At 38.3% G+C, this 18,536-nt stretch overlaps 1 protein-coding gene across 6 annotated transcripts; it reads right to left on the bottom strand.

Moving 5' to 3' along the window:
• Window positions 1-1,974: 1,974 nt before the first annotated feature.
• On the bottom strand, window positions 1,975-17,824 carry LOC122085782 (paired amphipathic helix protein Sin3-like 4). 6 transcript variants are annotated; one of them, XM_042654393.1, is made up of 24 exons: window positions 17,674-17,824; window positions 17,161-17,374; window positions 16,552-16,725; window positions 16,263-16,446; window positions 16,066-16,164; window positions 15,784-15,939; window positions 15,347-15,674; window positions 14,588-14,724; window positions 10,834-10,909; window positions 10,664-10,693; window positions 10,242-10,486; window positions 9,990-10,144; window positions 9,493-9,620; window positions 9,126-9,380; window positions 6,885-7,583; window positions 6,651-6,742; window positions 4,638-5,306; window positions 4,446-4,546; window positions 4,212-4,350; window positions 3,981-4,133; window positions 3,705-3,868; window positions 3,499-3,610; window positions 3,314-3,420; window positions 1,975-2,287 (listed from the first exon to the last, which is right to left on the bottom strand). In XM_042654393.1, exons 2-24 carry the CDS (start codon window positions 17,232-17,234, stop codon window positions 2,257-2,259), a joined length of 4,308 nt encoding a protein of 1,435 aa, XP_042510327.1. In that variant the 5' UTR covers window positions 17,235-17,374; window positions 17,674-17,824; the 3' UTR covers window positions 1,975-2,256. The 6 variants fall into 6 exon arrangements, with proteins under 6 accessions (XP_042510327.1, XP_042510336.1, XP_042510319.1 ...); XM_042654402.1 differs by having other exon boundaries at window positions 1,975-2,342; XM_042654385.1 differs by having other exon boundaries at window positions 3,246-3,420.
• Between the last annotated feature and the right edge of the window lie 712 nt (window positions 17,825-18,536).

Here is an 18,536-nt window from a genome sequence, read left to right on the forward strand (position 1 = left end):
TAAGTGACATGCAACTAACTATATACGAACGAACGTGCACGACATACCGAGAATGAGTAACCGTTACAAAAAAAACACGTGTACCGCTTGATGCTGTCTGATCTGATCTATGAATGTGCCCACATGGTCCACAATATAGTTAGCTTTCTTTCGTTTCAATATGTAATGAGGCTGGAACCTACAAGGGACAAAAACTTCCTTTCACAAGAATCCCAACGGAAACTAGATTAAAAAATGAATTCTCTCATCACATCAATATCACTGAAACAATTTCTTATATAAAAAAGAAAAGAAAAGAAAAGTCAGAGAAAGAAAAAAAAAAGTGCCAGTTTTAAAGTTGCATTTGATAATCGTTCAGAAAACCTTTTTTATGTTTCTTCATTTTTCGGGAACAAAAAAATAGAATATTTCGTTTAGTGTTTACGATTTTTTTTTTAGTGAATAGGATTTAAAAAAAAAAAAAGAAAAAAAAACCCTAGAAATGAGAAATGTTGGAACATGAAATCAGTTTCATTCCACAATGGAATTTGACATAGAAACATAAAATTCTAATTTTAACACAAAACGTTGTTTATGGAACAACGCAACCTAAGGCTGCGTTTGATAGTCATCCAGAAAAATGTTTCTGACATTTTTCCGTTCTATGGGAACAAAAAAATGGAATAAAGTCTTTGGTGTCAACTTGGTCTTTTTCGGTTTTTTTGGAACAAAAAAAAAAAAAAACTAGAAACGCAAAATGATGGAAGGACAAAGCCTTGTTCCGTCATTTTTCGGTTTTGTTCCAAATATAAAAAATTGAACAACTATGGAAATCATTCTTGAAAATGGTTCATCAAACACAATTCTTTTTTTTTTTTTTTTTTTTTTAAACTGCATTTTGACGCAGAAAGTGGAAAATTTATTTTTGACACGAAATATCACTTTTAGAATTGAATGAGTACCAAACGCAGCCTCAGAGTGTTAAATGATGCAATTTTGTTAATCAATATATTTATTAAATGATTTCAATTTATTGATTAATAAATTATTTTAGTTTTGATTTTTTTATCGATTTGAGGTAAAACAGTGTTTTAAAAGGTTTAAAAAACCATTTGCATTGAAATCCAATTATTATTTAGATTTTTTTTTTTTTTTTTGGTAAACAAATCCTACCACTTGTATTTCTAGTTAAAATCAATGTATATAAAAATTACAGTAGACAAATCTAATGTTAAATGGTGTTAGAATGTGCTACCGCAACAATACCAGTCAAATACCTATGTACCATGAAGGCATAGTTGTTAGATATATTAGACCCAAAAGATTTTTCCTTTTTTCTTTTTCCGAGGGGTCAGGTTTGGGAAGATTAGGCAATTTGGCACCTAACGGTTTGATAGGAGAAAGGAAGAAGAAGATGTAGTGTGAATAGTCGAGTAGATCATACAGCAACCCACATAGGCACATAGTGATGGGTTGAAGGAAGAGAATATAGGCTTCTTCCATCCTCACCAACAATCTTCTATCAAGATCCTGCACCAGTTCATGGGCCAAGGCGATTTTTTGCGGGATAGACCTCCCCTGAATAAAAGCACCTTGCTTGGCGGCTCAACCAAAGGTGTCGGAAAACTTTGTCCACAAATAAATGAGAACCAGAAAACCCAACTAAGGCTTAGTTTGGTTGCAATTCCATTTTGTGAGAGTGATCTTGACATAGAAGTGATCTTTTTCGATTCCATCCTGTGAGAATGAGTTTTGGCTGAAAATTAGTTGCCCAGTAGTACTACTTCCCCATTAGGTGTAACTGATCGAGGGTTTGAAATTTGGAATCACTTTCATAAGCATGAGATTCTCCATCTCATTCTTTTTTTTTCAAAGGAGACTTTGCTTGAAAAATACCCAAGTAGACTTACATGAGTTCCCAAGGAAGCTTCAATTGCAGGCATCGCTTTGTCTCATCTAGCTGGTAACTTGGCCCAGTAAAATGACAGCATAGTATTACAACTACCAAAAATAAATAAATAAATAACTAAACGTTAACTCTTGTTTCTGGACAGAAGACATAAGAGTAGAAGAATGAGAAGGACATACAAATCTCTGGTTTTACATCACATAAGAAACCATATTTACAAAATTGAGGCACAGAAAGCCACAAAAGAACAATTTAGGAGCTCTGTTTCCTGTTCTCTGGTTGTTATTTGGTTGGCTAGAGACATGAGAATGTAAGACCACAAAACTTTTCTTGTTTTTTGAGCTTTGGCAATGTTGGCAATCCTCGTCTCAAGAACATGCACTAACTGGGTTCAACTGCCTACCCAAAATAAAGAACATGTACAGAAAGCATGAACATCACCAGTTGTCATACTCTAAACCAAAAAAAAAAAAGAGAGATTTTGTTAGTCATTTATTTTAGGGGTAGGGGTAAACAACAAGAATCTAAAATGAACATAAACATAATGACCAACTGCAAACTAGTCCATGGTAATAGCTATGATTTGTGGCATAAACCCACCTTTTAGTTTACTTCAATAGTTTCATAATTAGAACCTGGTTTTCTGTGAGATTCCAATGAAAAAGGTAGAAGATGACATGATTCTGATACATATGAGCTGAATCTTTTACATGTCATCCCCTCTCATAGAAAGTTTCCGCCGACTGACTACATATGTGGCAACAAATGTTGAGACCATGTTTGCTTCAGCAAATTTCACAATATCAAGGGCTACCCAGAATACCATGGCATTGGATGTGAGAAACTGTAACTCACACAAGCAACTATACCCACAAGGTGGTCCGCCTAAGTTTTGACCTCTCATTTTAGCACTCCCTGACCATCAACCTTTACTTGGAAGGAAAGAATAATACCAAGTCCTCGTAATTGTAAAACCAGCGTGGGACAGAAGGATCAGAAGAATGTTTTACCACCTTCAGGGGGATTTAGGGAGGGCAACAGGGTGGTTCAAATCCTAGAATGATTTTGGTGCTGACCCTAAAGACCTTCAAAAGCTGAGGTCAGGTTTCCTACATAAGAAGAGATCAAAGCCCCACCATATTTACATTGCAAAGTAGGTATTTGTGTGCATCACAGGGCAAGGTCGATTAAGGTTGATCAAACCTTAATAGGGTTGAATTTCGTATTGGCAAACCAGATACAAACCCAACCAATCATCAGTCAGACATGTCCCCAACCACCCCACCCCCTCAATCTAACCTCCAGAGAGAGAGAGAGAGGGCAAAAAGAAGAAAAAGGAGGGCATCGTCACATCTACCGTTGGCATTATCGTGAGGCTAGGAGCCAGACAACAATCTGTGAAATCTCTGCACTCTTTCAGCATACCCATTTAAGGACTTTGCCTGATCAAGGCAAGAGCTGCCCCCAAGGAGACGACTCCTTTTCCTTCTCATGCGCAACAAGAAGTCTTCTGTATCTAGAACATAGGATACCTGCCACAAAAATGTCATGAATGAGTTGTGCAAAACTGGCAAAACTGATATCATGAAACACAGGGTAGAGCAAAATACCTTGGATGAACTGCAAGCTATTTTACACTCCAAACCATTGACTATTTGGACTCCATCCATCGATTTGCATGTACCAGAAATTTCATCACCACATGCATATTTGCGCTTGTTTCTGCAAGCATAATTGGTATCTTTGAAAAAAGAAACAAAAACTGACCCATCAGCAGGATAAAAAAGGTTAAGACTTTGATTGGTCATCTCTCTACCTCCCTAGGAAAACACCTCGCATCTCCTTCCTCTCAGGAAGAACTGCCAGAAAGTCATTCTGCAGGTAAGTTGCAAAATTAGGGTCCATGGAAACAGCAGTTACTTCAGGCTTATCGTGCCCATTGTCCATCAGCTGCATGGACAAACGAGTTGGACAGGATGACTGCAACAAAAAACAAAATATCTTCGTTAATGCATCTTATTTTCCCCCCTCCTCGTATGTGCAACAAGTATTGGATTAGACTGAACTGAACAAAAACTACTAAAAGACCTACACATTCGAATCGATATATGTTCTCATCATGAAGAAGAACACGTGCATTTTCATGATAAACTAAATCAACAAATCTCCCAGGTTTCCTTGATTTCTCATATGCATGTAATTGAAGAAGTTTATTGTCCATTTCGTCAGTTGCAACCGTTTGAAGCTGTGGCAGGACCAAAGATTGGAATCTGCAGTGCAAAGTATTCAAACAAGAAAAAACCATGAATCATATGGTACCTACCTGCTTGACAAGTTTATATATCAATTTATCTAAAGTGAACAGCACGTATGACTGAGTTCCAATTATAGCTCGGGAGTCGTCCTCGAACTTTGTATTATCAGCAGACCCATCAAGCAAACTGTATAATGCACTCATAAATCTGCATGGCACAGAAAGAGCAAAAATAAATTCATATTAAAACGCTGTTGACACTTCTAAGTATGTTAGCAACCACGACTGTGAAGTCCAAACTACCTAGTGTAGTGATCAGGAGGGCTAGTATCAATTGAAGTTTTCCATTTCCTTTCAGCAGATGATGAATTCATCTTCGCAGAGAGAATTCTCTCATACAATGTCTGCCAAATCCAAATCCAAAAAAAAAAAAAGGTTTAGTAAAGAGACTACGACTAATTATAAATCATATTTCAAAACAAAAACATAGCTTACTTGGTGAAGCCTAAAAAGCACATAGAAGGAATCATTTCCATAGAAAATTCTAGAATCCTTCTTTTCTTTGTCATGTAACACTGAGTGGACATGTTTTGCAAGTGGCTTCACCGTCAGTAGAAAACGTTCTGAATATGGCAATAAGGTGCCATCTCCTTCAACATCATGCGCATCGGCCATCCCTTCAGCCTCACCTTCACTTTCAGCCTTAGCATCATGCTCATCATGGTCTACATCTTCCTCCTCCTCTTCATGGTCTTCACGGGAGCACTCCTCACCATCACCAGACTCGCTGCCTGAGACATCACCAGCCTCAGAGGCATTCTCACTGTCCTCTGTTGACCTCTGAACACTTTCATCACCTTCATCGTCAGCATCTGCATCATTTTCTCCTCCTGCCTCACCACAACACATTTCCTCTCCATTCCCATTCCTGGCTTGATACTGCCTGTTTGTGGTACTATCCTTTGCTTTAGGCAAGGTGTCAACTCCAGCATCTCTATATACCACAAAGTTATCCTCTTCAAAATCCCCATTTGGTGACAACTCACCCTCCTCTCTTTCAACTTTCAAGCGTCCAACAGATTCTTCATGATGATATCTACAAAGCTTGTCGCCATCTGTAATCACCCCATTGGTTGATATGACAGGTCTTGTACCCTCCACATCCTATAACACCAAAAAAAACACACACACACACACATCTTACAATATGCACGTATAAGGATCACAAGAGTAGAAATCATAATCATTACCATGCACAGCAGGCAATCAGGTAACTAATGGACTTAGCCAGAAGGAAAACCAACTCGACAAACCAAAATGTGCAAACTATCACACATGCACTTGACGGTTAACAAAAATATGCTTGAATCTAGGTCTGCCAACCAGACTACTATTTCTCTTAATTGGCTCATCAAATTGAGAAGTTAACGCTTGGCTTTGGGATCAGCAGTGACCCATCCAGACAGTGGCAAGAGATGGTTTACAAAATACAAGATTGTCCTTGAATATACTTTTGCAAGCAATTTTTGGCTTCCAACAGTTCTAATATGTGGCAAGAAGAAAGCAAGACGAGTCACATTCTCCCTATTTTTTTTCCATGTGCATGTAAAATGGAGCAAGCTGAACCATTGAATGGAAAGAGAACTTATACAGGTCTTAATTAGGTGAACCACCATGTATAGTGCAGATTCCATTGTCTCTTCCAAGGTCCAGAATCATTGAACCAAGAGAGATTCTAAACACTTTTGTCCACTTGATTTGGCCTCGTGGCAGCTGGAAGGTTTCACTTGGTCCCAAAATTGATGGTTGACACATGACTAGGGTAGGGCAGACCCAACCTCCAAGTGAAATTTTGGTCCCCACTGACTTGGCACATGACAGAAAACCATGCCAGAGTTTCCTTCACCGGCAAGCCGTGTCCACGGTCCACCCTCCCAATATGTCTATGGGAAAAAGTAAGGTGCCTAGTTGCGTGACCCCTGCCCCAGACAAAGCGCAAAATTACCGCCCCACCCCCTGTGAAAAAAAAAATCTCATTCAAGTCGATGTCCCTGCCCTGCACATTCTCTCATTGGCCCCTGTGCTGGCGCACGTTAAGCGACCAGGCAGCAATCTCTTGCCCAAAATATACATAAAACAAATCAACAAAGGTCTGCTTCTGGAAGCAAAAGAGTTATTTCTAGAAGCAAATCCAACCATCACCTAAGAACAATATTGAACAACCCCCCCCCCTTTTCTATTTCTTTCTTTGCACTCGTAAAATCTGTAAAGGACACCAGCAGAGGCAAATTGTAAGCCATGCTTTTAAAACATTTATCTTTTTAATGAAACTGCATAGGGCCAGGTATGTCGCAAGTAAAACCCTCAAATCTCAATTCCTTAATAATGCAGACATTCCAATGGCTAAAACAAGCAGATAACGAAAAACACAAAGTAATGATCGAGATAATATCCATTCTCCTCATCATAAAATCAATTCTTGTCTTTTTTCAGATCAGATAATAATACCTCTGACAAAGGTAAAACTTCATTAGTAAGCCCAGGCTCGTGCCCCCCCTCGGTAGCAGTGTGACCAGTTCTGGAAGGAGTTGTGCTTTGTCCTTCAATGAAGCAAGTATCTCAGTATCCATGCTATGAACTCAAAGCCCATGGAAAGAAAATGAAATCACAAAGCTAACTGTATATATCAAGAAAAATCATATAAACAAGTTACGTAAAAGAGTAAGAGAACAAACTACAAACCTGGTGTGATTTCAGTACTGGTTCTCGGATGACTTTGTTCTGTTCTATTAGCAAGTGATGCATTAGAATCGGTCAATCGATCATTAGAAGTAACATTTTTGTTGACTCCGGACATTTCACCAGAAATAGAGACATTATTTTGCACTTTTCCTTGCTGAGAAGTACTAGAAAGATTGTCGGATCGACGGGCACCACGATCTCCATCATGCAAGCCATCTTCTTTAACCATGGCATCTCCATTTTCTAACCTAGCCCTGCAGCTAATCCTCTGTTCAAGTGGAATGCTATCATCCCTGTTGCTGGCAGGGTTAAACTGCTTGAAATTAGTGGCAGCGGCATCAGCACCAGGACTGCCATCGCTTTCCACTATGCTTGCTCCACTGCTCTTGACCACACGACTCTTAGGCTTTACAACATCTTCAGTGTCCTCTGCACCCTGAGGACGAGAAGGAACACCCAGCATGGGCTCCAAGAAGGTTGTCCAAATCCTGATGACTCTATCTAACTGTTCAGTGGTGGTGCAAACTTCTCCACATGAATATTTTATAAGCTGATATAGATCATCATGAACTTCTGGATCAGAGTACTCAAATTCCAGATTTGGAATAATAGGTCGCCGGTTCCCAGCTGCAATAGCAAGAAGAACATCGTCCTCTTTACGCTTCTTCTCATTGATTTCCTTTATCTCGGCCAACAAGGCTGTACAGTTAAAAGAACCACAGCTGAATCACGAGAACAGAAAACCATACGCAATAACAAAGCATCTTGTTGTCACCAAGGTGGTAAAGTGAGAAATTGAAACCTTCTTTTGATTGTCCATTATTTTATTCCCAACAAAAAATTGTGTTATATTAAAAAGGGAAAAAAAGGCTACGACAAGATTTTTCATACATACATACATAAAATTTATATATAAACACAGTGACACATATGAGAAAAAGAACTGTCTGGGAGCGTGGCCTTTGCCACACTCTCATGTGCCTATCTCTCTCCTCTCCATGTAAAAAGACATTTCTGCCCTTTTATTTTGGGGAGTAGAGAGATAGACAGACAGAAAACCACTTCCCTATATATATATACACACACACACACTATTGTAACAAATACATGGAAAATTTCAAGCATCAACTACCAAATTTGTCTTATAGACAGTGACAGGATTTACTCTCATTGAAGAAAAAAAGTGTTATATTAAAAGGGCAAAAGAGTAAGGTTACAACTTCTTTTTCACCAACTTTGGTTACAAGAAGATTTTCCCTATATATATATATATATATTCACTTCAACTTTTCCTTTTCTTGGATCCATATAGCCGACCCCATTAAGTAGGGATAAGACTTTGTTGTTGTTGCTGTTTATATACACGATACACCCAATTGTAAATAACACACAGAAAACGTCTAGCAAGCATCACCTATCAAATTTGCCATCAAGAATTACATGAATGGAAGTTGGTAGCAGAATTGGCATGGTGCTAGGCCTAGCATGAAAGGCATTTTATAATTGCCATATGGCAGTTAGCCTAGCATGAAAGGCATTTTATAATTGCCATATAGCAGTTAGCCTAGCACACAGTTTTGGAGTACAGTGGGCCCCACTCCTCCAACTGTAAAGTTCAAGCCAGATGAGGGCAGCCATATCGCATAACAAAGCTTCAAAAAATGGTTTCAAAGTTGAGATAGTCCAAAACTATTTAATAGCTGAACTACAAGAAGAGAAGCACAGCGTCGATTATGCTACAGTTTCCAGTATAACTATTTTCTCATACCTTTTTTTTTTCTTTTTCTTTTTTTTTTTTTGGGGTGGTGGGGGGGGGGTGGGGATGGGGGGTGGGGGGTTGGGGTGATGTGGAGATGGGGGTTAAGGCAGGAAAACATTAAAAGACTAATTGATCATGGATAGACTTTATGACCCAATCTAACTGAGCCACCTAACAGCTGTGTGTCAGTTAAATATTCAAACAACTGAATTCAATCTTTTGTACAAGATTCATTCCCCATTATCTCAAATTGTAACTGTGAAATGTCATTTCAATCACAAGACACTTGCTGTTCTCAACATAGCTAATGCCAGAGAAGTCAACTCCAAAGAAATCACCGTTAAGCAAACATTGAAGTTACTGCTGCTATTTGATCCCTTAATAATAATGGAGTGCTCTTATAAAGGAATAAAAAACTTAATGTAAATGGTATTTGACATCGAAAAACATATCTAAAGATAAAATTTCAAGATTTAACTTACATTTTGTACTCAAACTCTTCGTATCCTGTTGCTTGAAATAGAAGCTACGATGATCAAGAGATTTGTGATAGTTCTTTGCATAAATTTCAGCCCAGACCTTATTAAAGTCTAAACGACACCTCGTCCACTCCTCTTCTTTCTGCTTCAAGCGAGTTAAAATAACAGGCAATGCAAGTGTTGCATTCTTTCTTAACACATCCATCACATCCAGACCATGGTCACCATATAGACGTTCAATGCACCTTAGATTCAGAGCTACAAGAAGAAACAAGAAAGCAAAGTCAGACACAATGGATAGATAAAGCCCAAATGGCATTTTGAGAATATATCCCTGGTAAAATCCTTAAATCAACTTCCATATACAAACCAGTGAAGTAGTCCTCCATCCGAATTGGACTGTCTGGCTTGATTGTATTATCAGTCATCTTTTCTAACAATTCTTCCACACGCTTGGTAGTTACATTCACTGATTCTAACAACATGTCCAGTTCAAACCTGAGACATAAGAAACAAAAACATTAGCAATTCCAACTGACCCGGAAAAAAAAAAAAGCAATTTAAAAATGAATGACACATGCAAAATCACAGAGAAATTTTGTATATAGATCATAATAGGGTGAAAATGTTTCGAGGCATGAATTGGCCTTAAGAAACAATAACAAAATTGAAAGCAATAATAGCAACAGAAAATGAAAAACAATTATGTTTTGACAGGTACATAGCTATGGAAAGGAAGACAAAGTAAAAACCTTATGAAAAGGGGGTGGTGGGGAACAAAAATACATCACACACGCCACAAGGTTATAATGTTAATTGGAAAATACAAGGGGTAAAATGTTGCTGAAATCTCTAGCAAGCTTTTACCTATCATCTTCACATCTAAACAAGCTTTCTTCATATTGATTTTTGCGCATGTGTTTAAAAGAGTAATCCTCACTTCCTGAAGTCACTGACACCCAATTATCATTCAATACCTGAGCACCAAGCTCTGTTCTCTGGCTTGCTGCTGGTGTTTGATACTGCGGAGTAACAGGCATCAAGTATCAATATGTCATTCCCATAAGTACAAACAGAAAAATCTAAAATAAAATACAACCCAGAATAAGGATCCCATACATTCTTTGGAAGAAGCCGGTAACTGGGAGTACAACGTTGACAATTAGAGAGGTCAAGCTCCGAAATTGGTTTATGATTAAACTTCTCTTTGTTTGGATAAGAGGGAACCTTGTGGCTTGTTAAACTTTTGTCAAGTCTTTCCCTTTCTTTATCCCTCTCCCTTTCACGATCTTCACGTTCCCGTTCTTTATCCCTTTCCTCAACCTTCACTGATTTTGGTAGATGCCCTTCATTCCAAAAAGGTTCTGCAATGAATGTAAAATATGATAAAGATCTTACAAAGTACATACCAGATGCCTAAATATTTGAGAAATAAAATAAATGGTTCTGCGGCATCTGTAACAAAAAGGCATGAAAATTGCATCCAAGAGAAGCCTTTATTATTGAAGGAAGCAAGAGGAGAAAATTATCCTTTCACTTACTTTTACTCATCACTCCAGCAAGAAACCCATCTGCAAGAGTAGCCCCAGTCAGGAAACAGTCAAACATCATCTGAATCTAGAGCACATATATCCCAGAAGACAGTTTTTTCTTCTTTTTTTTTTTTGGGGGGGGGGGGGGGGGGGGGAGGGGGAGGGACTTCAAGCCTTACCTTTCTTTTCACATAGAGTCACAAAGGCATTGAACCCTTCCATGATATCTGGATCATTTCCAACTAAATCACTCATCTGAAAAGAGAAAAAATTTCAGAGAAAATACTGAACTGTAAGAAAAAACTGTGATAACAATTCCATAAGAAACATAAAGAAAAGAGTCATAAAATGCAGAAGTAAAAATTACTAGAATTCTTTCCTAGAATAATTAAATGTAGAACTGAAAAGGATATTGCAGTTAACTGGGGAAAATAGCATATGCAATAACAAGTGAAACCACTTTGTTTGAAGTTGCAAGCCCTAGGGAACACAATAAGAAAAGATATTTGAAGGACCCTGGGAGTGGCACCAATCCTAGCAGGTAGCAAGGCAAGGAAAAGCTGATTGCAACTCTTGGACATGAGCAACAGAGACAAATGAGTGCAACAGAAAGGAGCGAGTGACATATGGTACAAGTTGGAGGAGTTAAAAAAAGACAACAGAAGCCAAAAAATGACTTTGGTTAAAGTTTGAGAAGACAAATAACTTTAAATGCAGATATGACCCTTAAGACAGTAGAGTGGCAGAACGGGATTTAAAATGCTGGACAAAGCTCATTTTAGCTGAGTTTGAATTAGTAATAATTCAGAAGTACAAATATCTCTCATGGCATATATCATCAAGGATTCACAAACAAATATCTTCAAAGATCTTACTTAAATTGGTGGTGCTAAATGCTACAGCTAAATAGAAGCCAGAGTTCCATGGCAAGGTCTTCTGCTATTCTGGTTATATTCTTAGGTACACTGACAGATAGTGGAAACTCATAATCATATGTCATATACTCCAAAGGAGGAAACATATTTATTGAACCTCACCATTGGTTGTGGCAATTGCAATCCTGACTTATGGCACAAATTACATATTTATTCCTTTTCCACTCTTAGCAATGCTTAAGACTTGCATATGCATTAGAAACCAATTTAAATGTTTTGGTAATCAAAAGGGGCAGGGAGAATTCTTTCTGATGTGGAAAAGGAGCACATAAGTGCAAAGATGGCATTGAGGCAGTTAGACTCTTGCTACATTATTCCTCCTAAGATTTGGCTTCACTTTTTCTGGGATTCATTTGGGACACGGTGGGTACCTCACAACCTGCCTTAAACCTATGCCCAGCATGCCCTGCAAAGGACTCTCTCAGTGGAAATTCATTGCAATGTCCTATTCTTGGTGCTACTCTGTTTGGAAAGATTGGAAACCCGATAATTTTTTGATAGCCATGGCCCCTTCTAGCCAGTAGACAACAGGTGAAGGTTCTACTCTATTTATGCTTTTATGGTCCTCTAGTTGTAGAGTTTAGAAGAGGAAATACATAGACTCTTTCTAAAATCACTGGGGCAGTAACGTTTTTTGTTCATCTTTTTCATTTGTATTACTTCAATGCCCTAACATATTCCTAGGAGGGAGAAGTCAAGTGATATTTTGCGTACTTGAGGAACTTTCTCTGCAAGTACTTGCTTTGTGTCTAAAACTTAAATTTATTAATCACGCAGGCAAAATATTAATCTCTAAGAGCATTTCCTCTATATTGGTCTCTGTCAATACTTCCGTTTGTTTTTTCCCCAGTCTAAGAAATAAGAGCAGTGCGAATGACAAAACTTTAATAAATTGAATTCAATTTCCAACTATGCTATAAATTCATTTACACTTCTCTTTCTATATTCTATAAATTAAAGAAGTGGAGAATAAGTACAAGTGGAAATTCTTTCTTTTTCTCAATAACCAGACATCTCTGTTTTTCATTTGGAAAAGGTAAAAATATCAAGCAGTCTCCAATGCAACAGCACCTGACCAGAAAATTCAAAGACGCTCCACCAGTACATTGAAGGCACCATGTCCTATAGCACAATCTGACAGCTAACTTACAGAATCTTCAGAATTTGCAGCTGCAAGTCCTAATTCATCTACAAACATCTGCACCTTTCATTGGTATTTATGTGCGTGATGCAGTTGCCTTGGCTTGGCTTGGTTTCGCTTGGCTGGACCGGAACAACCCTCTTTGGAGGCCTAAACCAAGATACAACCAAGCTAAACTGGATTTCTGGTCGGGCAAGAGTTGGTAGGCTACATAGGAGATTTATTTCCATGTAATTTTTATTTTATTTTCTTTATCTTGGAAGGTTGGGTAGATCATGTAGGGATAGTTTCCATATTTCAAATTCCTGGTTTTAGAGTAGTTTCCATTAATTGTCTTGAATTTTTCTTTATATTAGCCATGTAATACGACTCTAGAATTTTAGAATTGAGACTAAAACTGAATGAGAAGAAATGAAAGGATTTTGGAACTTGTGTGTTATGAAGGCTTGCTGCCGTGAACTTCTTCCCCCACCCCCTGCAATCTTTCTCCTCCTTTCTCTCTCCCTTGATTTCTTCTTCTCTTCTTTTTTATTCTTCCCTGTTTTTGTTTCCTGCAACCAGCATTAGAACTGCCGCATAAAGCTGGTTTGATGCTTCATCCCATTCTTTTGTTCTTCCTCTTGTCTTGGGCATAGATTCACCTACCCTAGGTGACCCTAACCCAAGGGTTTGCTTCTCTGTTTAGCTCCAGATCTGAGTTGCAGGGACAACAAATCCTCTTTGCTTGCCTTTTGAGTGTATCTGTCGGAATCAAGAGACCATTGGATTTCCCAAATTCACTTAGAATTTTAGGCTGAACAGTGAAGAACTGAAGGGGTTCTTCTTCTTTCGTGGTAGTTGCTCTACCGCCATAGCCATATTCAGCATAAGGTTGAAAGAGACGCTAGTTGAGGGCTATTTCTAACCTTATTTATTTTCTCGTTTGACAATATTGACCTTCCATTTTGTCTTTATCTCGCCTTGTCCTTATTTTATTCTTAGTTCCGAGTATTCCCTTTCCTCTATCATAGAATTATCCCTCCTACTTGTTACTCATGTTAGCTTGACCCATCAAATTACAGTTCTGTCACTGCTTAAGTTTACTCTTCTTAAAGGGTTTTAATTTCAGATTATTTACAGTTTTTCCATGAACTTGCTTGCTTAAGTCGATATACATATAAGTTTGGATGGGCTCCCAAGAATAAGGGTTATTCCATCCAACCCGGGTTTGCACCAGTGCATCAATTTGGTTTTAATGTTGCATTATTTTTTTCGCAGATTATTCAATTAAGTGGAATGAACTAGAAGGGTTGTAACCTAGTGCACATCCCCCTTTCAAATGTCCCAGGAGAAGTGAATTGGAGCCTTGCTGCCACGATCCACTGAGATTCGGCCCCGTGTCGCATCGATTCATCCCCCCGTCTTTTCCCCCTTTTCTTTCCCCCCACACCCTCCTGAGGCTAGGATTGTCCACGCGTGGCCCCAGGTATGCCCCTAAGTGTTAACTGCCCCAACGGTTGCCTGAGTATAGTTATGCGTGTTGCCCAAGTGAAGTGTGCCTATGCGTGCACATTGAGTGTCACTAAGTGTACACGTTGTCACGACCTGCCCAACAAAGGCCCATGGACTTAGGCCATTTTTGGGCTAAGTAAGGTCCAAGTTCTAGAGTTTTCTACAAAGGTATAGCAACTCTAGATAATTTTATTGTAGATATTTCTAGAATAAGACTATGTGCATAAAATTATTGGCTTCACAAAATAAGCAATGGCAAATTATATTTAATTTTTCTTGTGAAATCATTAGAAAGCTTGACAAGCTGTCGGGGGGGGGGGGGGGGGGGGGGGGAGAGCAAAAAAGGCTGCATGAAATAAGACATACCAAACCCTGCAATTCAGATCTTGTAATTATTTCGTTGTTAAAAAGATGAAGGCATTTCAAGAGTCCTTGGCAATCATCTGGATTCTGTAACTTCTCCTTGACTTTCTCATAGAAAAGGAATTCTTGACTGTATACACCTGGATGCCATTGAGCAAAACAAGATGGTGTTAGCTAAAAACTACCATTAGAATGTAGAAGAATTACACCAAAAAATAAAAAAAAAGAAGGAAATCATGGGGGAGCAGGGACCCTTTTTGTTACCAACAATCCAACCACTAAAACTGAGAGTTATTAATTGCAAAAATTCATCGCCAAAGATCATATGCAGCAAAGTTTGTTAAATGGCAGGAAACAATAGAAAATAAGGCAGACTCTCTCAGCTACCTAAACAGTCTATGAATAATCATGGAAAGTTCTATGAAAAGGTATTATGCTCTAGTGCATGGGACAAAGCATATCGACCACGGCTCTTAAGCCTTGTTATTCATCACCAAGGCAAAAGAACGAAATACGATCAAGTAACACTCATTTAATTGTCAAGAGACGTAATAATAATACCATGAAGCCATTCAGTATGAGATCCGTGAATATACATACACTTAAAAAGCTTAAATAAAGCAATAAACACAATAGGATACAAGTAAGAAAATTTTATATAAGTCTGAGAAAACAAATAATGTTTCGAACTGCATTGATAGCCAGCACACAATATATCCATGCATAAATTCTTGTCTCATTGAGTATATAATCAATACTTACTCTTTAAGGCATTTTTATCATCATAAGAAGACGAAATGGGATATCCAAAATTTTCAGCACCCTCCCCACCTGGGTGCAACTGGTCAGCAACAGAGTCTTCAACCCTTCGAGCAGATTTCCTTTTGTGGGGAAGACGCTGAAGGCTGTTAAAGTCCCTATTACTGTCATGTTCAATATCCTTGTCATCCCGATCACGGTCTTTCCTGTCTTCTTTCCTCTCTTTTTCCTTTTCAGCACGCTTCCTCTGCTCCTTATCCATTTTCATTAGTAGTTTGTCATATTCGGGATCAGGACGGTCAACACTGAGATCACGGTCTGCGTGAGATTTCTGATAACAGGGGATTTATGCAAGAGGTTAGCTTAAAAGCTAATCAGGAAAGACCTCCCCAGAATAAAATATATTAAAAGCAGAGAAGAAATAGAAAATACACAATTACCTTATCCCCATGGATCTGCCGCAATGTAGGCACGCTTCGCTGGAAAGAATTCCTTCCTGCTGGAGCATGCTGCGGTGGGGCCGCTGCAGAAGAGTCTGGTAGGAAATGTGTGAACTCCTCAAGTAAGTCTGGTTGATCACGAAAAAGAGCAGCTACCTGCAAAGATACAGAATTCAATACCTAAAAATTGTAAAAGAGCTGCAAACAGAGGATGTAGAAAAAGATACAAAAATTGCCAGTGTAGAATTGAAAAAGTAGACATGAAAGGTGCTGCAAATATACCTCTTGATAGACCTCAGTGATGGATTTGTTCTCCTTCCGGTACATATTCAGAATGTCTAAGAATGATTTGTATACATGATCATCATTTTGAAACCGCGTCTGCAAGTACCAAACCATTTTAAAAACAACTGGAAATTCCAAATTCAACAGAAAACAGGAACGGGATTCCATATTCAATAGTAAGAAAGAAATTTCACCTTTATTTTGTTTACAAAATTGATAGCTTCTTCAAATTCAACAGGCTTCTTTGGTTGAGGCTCATCCTCAAGGGGAAGGGTGATCTCATATCCCTTTGGCAAGAAGGTATTGAAACCCAATATTAGGTCTCTATGTCCTTTGAATAAATCTTTCACCCTTGATATAACACCAGTAGTGTCAATTCTGCAAACAAAAAAAAAAAAACAATAACAAGAATATGAAAGGTGCTCCAACAATATGCCAGAAATAATCAACAGCCCAAATTAGAAGATGACGAAATAATCAAACCTTTGGGCCTTGAAATCTTTCATGACTTCAAGGAACTCATCATATTTGTCCCTTTTATCTTGAAATATATCTTTCACAGATTTGAGATAAGCCAAGGCATCGTTGGTGGTTAGTTTCTGTGCAACTGCTCCTCCTCCTCCTCCTCCTCCTCCAGCCAGTTGAGGTTGCCCAGAACTTAATTGCCAAAAAGATCAGGTAAATAATTAACCTAAAAATCAATGAGCTTCGCAATAGAATAATGAATATATTTTTTCTGAAGAAGTTAGTAAACCATAACCAGATGAAACCACGGTAAGAGATCAGAATATGTGCTCATAATAACAATTGCTTAATCACTTGTAAGAAGGAAAACTGACTGGAGATGGAACTTCCCGATCAGATGTTAGTGTGTTTTTTTATAGCTTTACAGATTCCACCATTACCAGATGAAAACATCGCTTAGACTGACATGAAAATTAACAGAAGAAACAATCGTCTAATTAACGAGTTTAAACTCATTATCAGGAAAATGATATTCAAAATAACAAAGCAGAACCAAAACATAGAGGAAATCACAGAAGCAACAATAGAACGATACAAATACAAATTAAGGAGAGATAAAAGACTTACGCTTCCCCTCGAGAAGAAACGGGCGGCCGTTTGAGTTGAGAACCCAGGTAACCATCTTCCCTAGCCCTTTTCATCTGTCCAAGAACTCCTCCTCTTTCTCCTCAACGAATCATGCTCGCATCTTCTTCCCTCCTCAAGAAGGCGATTAAAGACAAACACAGAAAGCAACTCGTTCCTCCTAAATACTTAACAGAAATCGCTTCAAAATTTAAGCCTGGAAATAAAAACCCAACAGCAGATCTACTCAAAAGAATTCAATTGGAACCTAACAAAAGATCAACTTTCAACAACAAATCCTAAATATAAACGGAAAGGCAAAAACGTTTACTTGACTATAACGAAACAGCAGAAAAAGAAAAAACACAAAAAAGCAACAGATAAATTTTTAAAAAATAAAATAAAAAACGAAAAGCAGACATTAAGGAAGAACACCAGATAGAGAACCTTCAGTTTCTCCTGCAGAAGAAGCTCTAGAGAGAGAGATAGAGAGAGAAGAGGAAGAAAATCTCGAACCTGGCTGAAGAAACTTAGGAGGGAATCCGATAATTAAAAGGACTCGCTGAGAGACGCTTGTAAGGAGAAATTTGTATTTCGCATTACAGAGAGATACACAGACACAAACGAGAGAGAAATAGAGACTTCGTGTGTTAAGAGACGATATAAGGTATAAGGAACGCCTAATTGAGTCCTTGAGGGGTTGGAGGGACAACTTCACGTCCAATTCCCGGTCACCCTCTTTAACCGTATGAGTTATTAACCGGATATAACCAGTCAAACCGGTGTGAGCCTACACCATATAAATTAGATATGACTTAAAACAGTTTTGTTCATGAGTAAATAACATTACCATGTATATTAGGGTTGGGGCCTGGGGCCTAAGAGGATCTGGTTGATGTATTATTCTGATATGTTTAAATGATTCACATGGTATGGTCATTGTTACTCATTGGTGGGTGTTATTTTGACTATCAAATTAGTGTTATCAAGTTGATTCCAATCCAATGTATATAAATACAACTAAGAGTTTGAAGTTGGGGCTTCCTAGAAATTTCGGAGGGTGGAGTGGGCTAGGGGTGTCAATTTTAGGCCCGCTAGGCCTGACTTAGCCTGACATGTTTATGGCCCAACTTAGATCGGCTCGATTTATAAACGTGTCAGTGCAGCCGCCTAACCTGATGAGCGCCCAATCGGCCCGACACATTTACAAGACTGACTTGAGCCGACTCATTTAGGCCCGACCCCTTTAATACAACTACTACTTTTTTTTTTTTAATACTATTTGTGTTTAGTGCTAAGGCTATGTGATATGTACAGTTGAGATAATGATGATTGTTATCTGAACATTCATCTTTTTCAAGCATAGTTTAATTGATTTA

Source organism: Macadamia integrifolia, chromosome 1, assembly GCF_013358625.1.
Source record: "Macadamia integrifolia cultivar HAES 741 chromosome 1, SCU_Mint_v3, whole genome shotgun sequence".
NCBI classification, from domain to species: Eukaryota; Viridiplantae; Streptophyta; class Magnoliopsida; order Proteales; family Proteaceae; genus Macadamia; species Macadamia integrifolia.